The sequence below is a fragment of the Malus domestica genome, chromosome 06 (assembly GCF_042453785.1).
Source record: "Malus domestica chromosome 06, GDT2T_hap1".
Classification (NCBI taxonomy): domain Eukaryota; kingdom Viridiplantae; phylum Streptophyta; class Magnoliopsida; order Rosales; family Rosaceae; genus Malus; species Malus domestica.
This window is the reverse complement of record NC_091666.1, coordinates 10,543,249-10,550,900: the sequence shown is the minus strand read 5'-3', so window position 1 is coordinate 10,550,900 and position 7,652 is coordinate 10,543,249. Positions and strand designations below refer to the sequence as shown.

The window sequence follows — 7,652 nt, the reverse complement described above, 5'->3', positions numbered from 1 at the left end:
AAATGAAAGTGCAGATAATTAAACGTCTAAATAATTATGAATTTAGCAACTTTTTGTTATGGTTAATCATTTAAATAGTCTAATTTCAAAACACATTTCATGTATTATTTTTGTGATTCTTTCAACAAATGTAGCCCTAATTATGAACAAATGGATCCTTCTAAATTCTTAATAACATCCAATCGACAACAATATAGTCGTAGCATATAACTCATCCCATGTATTCACAACTTTTTTATCTTTTCAATCATTATATTTGTTTTATACAAACAATATTATCTACACTAAGAGAGATGGGGGGAGAGTGGCTAAGCCTCACAATGAACTAGCTATAATGTGGTTCAAATTCCTCAGTGGCGAAAATCGAACTTAAGATCTTTCATTTACAAGTGAAAAGGAATATATTAAACCGTAATACGAAATGGCTTCAATCATTATATGTTAGGTTTTATATTAGTCATAGTGCAAATTACAAAATGAGAAAAATTAGGAGATGCAAAGTGGGTGGGGAAAGGTCATGATCATGATGATTCAGGATCACAAGTCCTCAATCAGTCGGAGAGTGATTCTCGGATCATTATTGAATCCAAACAAATATAACATTTGGCTTCGACTGCGCCATTGACAACACGCCTAATTGGATGGATGATCATATATACATATAACATTGTTGGTATATAATTTAAGGACGGCAGAAGTTGGACCCAGAATTTGGTGGTCCTCCGACGTCAAAGATTAAATTTGTTGGTGTTTTCTGGTTCGAAAAATAAAAACTCTAGACAAAAACTTACTAGCCCGTGAGCCTTGAAAATGGCCCCAGCTTAGCAATCTCGATCGTTGTCTGCAGAATAGGACCAGGACTTGGCCTTTGAGTTTAATTGTAGTATTCTTTCACTAGTTTTAACTTCTAGGTTTAGAGTGTTGTAATGAGTTTGTAGCTCAACTGGTTAGGAGCGTTTATTCATGCACCCGAAGTCTTGTGTTTGAATTCCAACTCCCCCAATATCACTATGTTTAGAAAGAAAAGAGTTTTGAGGAGTGTCATTTTTGCTCCCCAAGCACCTCTTACCCTTCCAAATTAGGGTTTTTCGTTGTTATTTATGAGATGGAATTTTCGACATAACAATTTAAATATATGACAATGTTATTTGCACTCAAATATATATTGGAGTGCACGAGAGCAAACTCCAGAAGGATTAATGCTTGTTTTCTCAGTTTAGGTTTTTAATTTTTGTTTATTAGTGGAGAGATTTGAATTTGTAACATCTTCCATTTATAAAAAAAATGAAATAAAATACTACGTACTCTACCAGATGTGGGAGGGCTCTAGGTTTAGGTTTAAGCATTTGAGACAAGGATTATTTGAACTTGAGATCTTTTTCCACATTAGGAACATAAGTAGTAGCACGAAATCGAGAGCTAGTAATTGGTAAAAATATGAACAATAATGTACATAAAGTGCACCACATTAGGAACATAAGTAGTAGCACGAAATCGAGAGCTAGTAATTGGTAAAAATATGAACAATAATGTACATAAAGTGCACCACATTAGGAACATAAGTAGTAGCATGAAATCGAGAGCTAGTAATTGGTAAAAATATGAACAATAATGTACATAAAGTGCACCACATTAGGAACAGAAGTAGTAGCACGAAATCGAGAGCTAGTAATTGGTAAAAATAAGAACAACAATGTACATAAAGTGCACAAACTTTGGTTATAAAATTACTAGTAAAATCAAAACCTTAATGAGGGTAACACTACTACGTAACTATTCATTAATGGTGGTCTTAAAAGCGATGGATATTAAGTAAAATCCAATAGGAATTGGTCATAAAGTTATTCCATCCAGCTATAATTGTTTTTAAGGATTCAAGTCCAATGAGAAAGATCATAGCCATAGCAGAAGCATATCATAGCATGGGTTTATTTATTTAAATCAAGAATTAAGAGACATTGCACATGGTTAAAGCTCAATAATTAATATCTTAATTAACACATTATTTAAATTGGTTTCTTCTTCACGATGCAAAAACAAGATATTTCCTGTATGAAGTTCTTATTACAGTATTTGATATTGCATGAATTACTGATCCCAACTTACTAGCGCTTAGCCATGAGCCAAGCAACTCTACTCTGTAGACAAGAGCTTTGTCTGTCCGAGTGAACGGTTGAGATTTAAATAACGTGCCGTAGAGAATTTCCATTCAAAAGCACATGCAATGGACTGGGTCAATATTTTTGTTTGGATTTTTGCCTTGGTAATTTGGAGGGTGTGTCAATTTGGTTCTTGTTGTTTCAAGAATTTGATCGCGGGCCCATGGACCTTCCCATGCTGTTGGGCAAGAACCCACATGGGACTTTCCCAATTTGTATTTTGTCCGCTTCTTCTCCGCATTTGCCAAGATTGCCAAGTTGAAATCTGCGTGGGTTTCTTTTATGTCATTCAACATTGGCGAGAAACCAGGTTTAGGGGTAGCTGTCGGTCAAAATATAAAAGTTTATATGTTATTTCATTGATTTTCGATTGTGGTCCACTATGTCGAACTATTAGAGAGACGGGACGGGTCAAAACCTCACTTTTAACAAAATCAATATTGCCCCCAATTTAGTAATACCACATGCACAATCTGTCGGGTTTTATCATAAAAGGCATGATGAATTAGTTGAAGTAGAGTTAGGACATTTAAACTCTTATTTTCTCATAGATACGGTTCAGATATTTCAATAATACTTGGCCAATAAGTCTAATTATCGAAGTTCAATTATACAGTAGTATATTTCAATTTATAAACCATCTCTTTTTCTTAATTCTTACACCTTTATTCTCATCGCATCCTGTACATATTTGATACAAGTTTGACTTTTTTTGAATTACATGTATTTATTTAATGATATAAAATATAATATTAAGTTCTTTTGTTTATAAAGATTTAAATCTTTAGCTCACTTGGTGAAAAATTATTGGCTCTATCCTTGTCATTCAAGACTCGTAGCGATTGAGCAAGGTAATTACTGCCTTAGTGAATAGTAACTATCTCGAGTGCATCTCCATCCCGTAAATAAATTGGCTAGGCTTAGCCTACTCCCTCACCGTTTTAGTGTCCATAATATCATTTGTCAAAAAAAAAACAAAACAAAACACAAAAAAAACAACAATATCAAGTCATCCGAAGAGTAATTTGAATCCCTTTTTGGGCCATGAATTGAGAAAATAAACTTCTTTCAATCTGTATTTGGGCCTCCAAACTAAAATTCACTAGATTCTAGTCCAGTCCAAATATTCCTTAACTAAATCTTTGGTTGGTTCCTAAATCCCAACTGTCCAACCCAACGGCCTAACCATCTCACACGCACACACGGACGTTCAACCATGGAGGCAGCAGCACCACCACTACCGCAGCGCCACCTCCACAGCCACCAATGCTCGGCCGCTTAGTAGCTCTAGATACGACCGTCTCCCAACATCTCCACGTCCTCGCCAAACCCTTCCTCCCCCACTCCCTCCTCCTCCTCCTCGAACTCTCAGCCGACTTCCGCTTCTTCTTCCCTCTCTCCCTCTCCCTCCTCCTTGCCCCGATCCCAGACCCAAGCCCAACCCAAATCCTCCGCCCACTCCTCTCCCCACTCATCTTCGGCCTCCTCCTCGACCTCGCCGTCGTCGGCCTAATCAAACTCCTCTTTCGCCGCTCCCGCCCTCTCTACAACAAGAAGATGAGCATCGCCGTTTCGGTAGACCACTTCTCCTTCCCCAGCGGACACTCCTCTCGGGTTTGCTTCGTCGCCTCCCTCTTGCACCTCTCCGCCGCCGCCCTTACCGATGCCCTCGCCAACCTACGGTCAGCGTCTCCCTTCGTTGATCGTTGGATCGGCGCGGGCGAGGTCAATGCCGTGAGGATTTTGGTCTCGGTTGCTTGGGCCTGGGCCGTCGGCACCTCCGTCTCTAGGGTTTTGCTGGGTAGGCATTTCGTCACCGACGTTTTCACCGGGGCGTGTTTGGGCGTGCTTGAGGCTCTGGTTTCGTTTCACTTGCTGAGGTTCTAAGGTATGAATTGTTTAGCACTGAAAATTGAACTGCTAATTATCGTTTATGCATTGATTTATGAGTTGATCATGCTATAATTTTGGAGGTACAAGTTAACAATGTTGGGTACAATCACAGAGAATTTTAGTGAATTGTGTTATTAGGAGTGACCAAAATTGTGGCAGTGTCGATGATCGTGGAATCGAATGTTGAATTATTACCACTAACCTTACGAATGCAGAAACTTATAACGATATACGACTAGGAATTAAGCAAAAAATTTGGTTAATAGCTATTGTGAGGCAATCTCATCACAAGTCCAGTTCGCTTAATGATGATCGGGGCGCGGGCGGCGGGGGGGGGGGGGGGGGGGTTTGATGGCTTGTTGGCTTCCGGCGTGGTTTTGAGGGCAATGGTAATACTAGTGGGAAGGACAGAATTAGAGTGCTTGACAATGGTGATAGTTGCAAGCACGGTGATATGAGGGCATTTCTACTTCTATAGTGTACTACCTTATTCATTTCCCCAATATACTTGTCAATGTGCTTTAGAAATAATATAAATTGGAAAGTGTGATTTAGGTCAACGAAGAATTTCACGGTTAATGGTCATTTAATGATCTAGCATAGGTCCATTGTTACTACTTTTAGTTTTCAGCTTTGAAAAAAAATGAAACTGAAAACTCAACTTTTGGTTTTGAGTTTTTTTTTTTTTTAATTTTTTTTTTAAAACTAAACGTAGTTACCAAATAATGTTTCAGTTTTCAGTTTTCAAAAAAGTGGAAACGGAATGGTTATCAAACGATTTCAAATTTTTAATTGTATTTTGATCAATGGGGGAGGGGGGAAATGGAACTTGTGACCTTCCAACAGTTGGGAAGAGAAATACCACTAGAACAAGAGCAAGTTGGTGGATTTGGAGTTCTGCCTTTGTTGTTGGACAAGCATTAATCTGAAGAGCTATAAACAGCCTCTGTTCAATAAAGATTGAGAGCTAATACTTAATGATTATGAATGGAATACTTGATAAATATTTATTGATGGAATGAGGGGAAATTTAGCGGAGTTCTGTAGCTGATTCATAATGTGATATAGTGGAAAAAATGATTTAGGAATTCTGGACAGCAGTTGCCCAGTCTATAGGATGTGAAAGGTAAACATTTAAAGGTGGAAAAAAGTACGTAGGAATGTAGATTACAGATGGGGTGGGGTAATTTCTGTTCAGGTCATAGTGATTGGACTGCAAAACTTGCGAAAGGCAAGTACAAACTGTGGTTTTCTTATGCTTAAACAATTGTTATTTAGATCAGTGAAACGAACACCAAACAAATTTAGTTTCATACTACTACCAGCTGGTATTCCATCTTTGAACTGCATCAGTCTTGCCAAGTGTTTTGTAGTAGTGGGCATGCTGTACACTGATTCGTACGGCCGTACCAGGTGCCAATCAGTTATCTCTCTTTCTCTGGCTGAAAATGAGTATTTTGTTCCACACCGTTAGGACTTTACATGTTGTATTTAAAGTAGGGTCTTTATCATCCAATGTCTGATGGAGATGACTTCTGACTGGAGGATAGCTTCCGACTGTAAATTGAAGGACGGTTCCAGACTGGAGCAACCTGCTGCCGTCGGAAAGTCTCTTTTCTCTAACGATGGTTCTGGGTCAAACACGTGGTGAAAATAACTTTCTCAAGATCTGGGATACTTCTTTTCATTTCTGATGACCCCTCTTGAATATGGAACTGATTATTTTCTATGCTGCATGGCTGGATTGTTCTTCCATATAACGTCGTTTTGATTATGGGAAGCAGATGAAAGTAAAGATATCCTTGCGAAGTATAAAGAAACTCTCAAGGGGAAGTAGCATCCAGATTTAATGAGAATTTTATTGAATTCAGCTGGTGAAAGAGATGCTGGAAAATTCTGTGCTTCTTCAGTGGTACCTTCCATGCTCCACTGGCTTCCATTTATTCTTTCACTTGATTTATTGAGTAGTGTGTTTCTCCAAATGTAATAAGATCTGTATATTTTTGTGATGCAACTACATTGGAATTCAGAGTTATGTGAGAATGATTTTTGTGAAGTAAAACACGTCTAGTACCAAATGTAATATGTGTGTGTGTGTGTGTGTGTTTGGTAATAATGGTGGCGATGATGGTTGGGGTGGTGGTTAAGATGAAAAAAGTGTTGGTAGCAACGGTGGTTGGAGTAGTGATGACGGTAGAGGTGTTAGTAGTGGTTGGATATGGGTGGTGCCAATTAACAATAGTTGTGAAAATGGTGGTTGTGAGGAGGGGATGATGGTGGCCGTGGTGAGGGTAATGGGGTGGAGAATGTGGTGATGGTGGTGGGAGGTGGTGATGGCCATGGTGGCAGGGGTGATGGTGGTTGTTGTGGTGGTGCTAGTGGTGGTGGCAATGGTGGCGGTGGAGGTGGTGGTGGTGGTCCATGGTGAGACGGTAGAGTTGGAGGTGGCCATGGTGGCAAGTGTGATGGCGATGGAGAAAATGGTTGTGGCGACAACGGGGGTGAGAGGTGGTGGTGGTGACGATGATGGTGAGACAATGGTGGTGGTGGTGGTAATGGTAATGGTAATGGTAGTGGTGGTAATGGTAATGGTGGGAGTGGCATACATAATTTATTTATTTTTCTTAAAACTCTAGCTTTGTTTTATAATGTATATTTTATTTTTTGTTATTTTGAAAGCTGTTATTGAAAAACAAAGAAAACATCAATTTGATGTTCTACATAACTTAGGCTAAATACAATTTTTTGCATTTTTTCGTTTTTCGAGTTTTGTTTTCACTAAACAGTATGTCGAACACATTTATCACCTATTTTCTATCTGCAAGATGAAAATTTGTTTTACGCTTGGGTTCTTACTCGTAAAGACTCATTCCTCAATCCTTATTACATGAAAGTCATAGCTTCACGCATAGCTCGTTATAAGTAATAAAAAAAAAAAAAAGTTCCAACACTTAATCTAAGTGGTGATTTGTCCGTATGGAGAAGTTCCTCTTTACGTCTAGAGCCAAGTATTTTTTTTAACTATTATGCCATAATTTGGTGATTCCATCATTGCAATTGTATTATCAACACCACTGACAATATGAATACTGCTTGGCTCCTTGAATCTCTATTACCTGTAAACTATAGCTTTATACTTAAGATATAGCTTGTTATAAGTACAAAAAGAAAAGTGAGTGTTAAACATTGATTTGTTAGTAGGGATGTAACATCCCATATCGTCCAGAGGAGTGGATCTTGTAAGCCTTATATGTATATTCCTATTTCTACCTAGCACGAGGCCTTTTGGGAGCTCACTGACTTCGAAGTTCCATACCAAACTGATACACCCCGACTTAAATCGAGGCGTGCTGGCCGTCACGTGAGAGTGACGTAATCATGTGCATAGTGCAGAAGTGATAAGGATATAAAAATGTGAGTAATTAAAAACCAAGTTAACTAATTTACACTAAAGAAATATAAGTGCAAGCATGGTGTTTAGGTGTAATTACACATAATCAGAGCATAAGTAGCCTAAGTGCAGTCCAACAAGACAAATGCTAATCACACAATACCAAAGGTAGTCCTACAATAGTGATAATCTATCAGAACCGCCAACGA

The 7,652-nt window shown here is 38.5% G+C and overlaps 1 protein-coding gene across 5 annotated transcripts; it reads left to right on the top strand.

Moving 5' to 3' along the window:
• Nucleotides 1–3,307: 3,307 nt before the first annotated feature.
• Nucleotides 3,308–6,114, top strand: LOC103437213 (probable lipid phosphate phosphatase beta). 5 transcript variants are annotated; one of them, XM_008375677.4, is made up of 2 exons: nt 3,308–4,047; nt 5,837–6,114. In XM_008375677.4, exon 1 carries the CDS (start codon nt 3,426–3,428, stop codon nt 4,044–4,046), a length of 621 nt encoding a protein of 206 aa, XP_008373899.3. In that variant the 5' UTR covers nt 3,308–3,425; the 3' UTR covers nt 4,047; nt 5,837–6,114. The 5 variants fall into 5 exon arrangements, with proteins under 5 accessions (XP_008373899.3, XP_008373897.3, XP_008373895.3 ...); XM_008375675.4 differs by having other exon boundaries at nt 5,623–6,114; XM_008375673.4 differs by having other exon boundaries at nt 5,603–6,114.
• Nucleotides 6,115–7,652: the final 1,538 nt, after the last annotated feature.

Excerpts from the sequence above, each read along its gene's own strand:
- LOC103437213 (XM_008375677.4), top strand. The coding sequence starts at position 3,426 with ATGCTCGGCCGCTTAGTAGCTCTAGATACGACCGTCTCCCAACATCTC.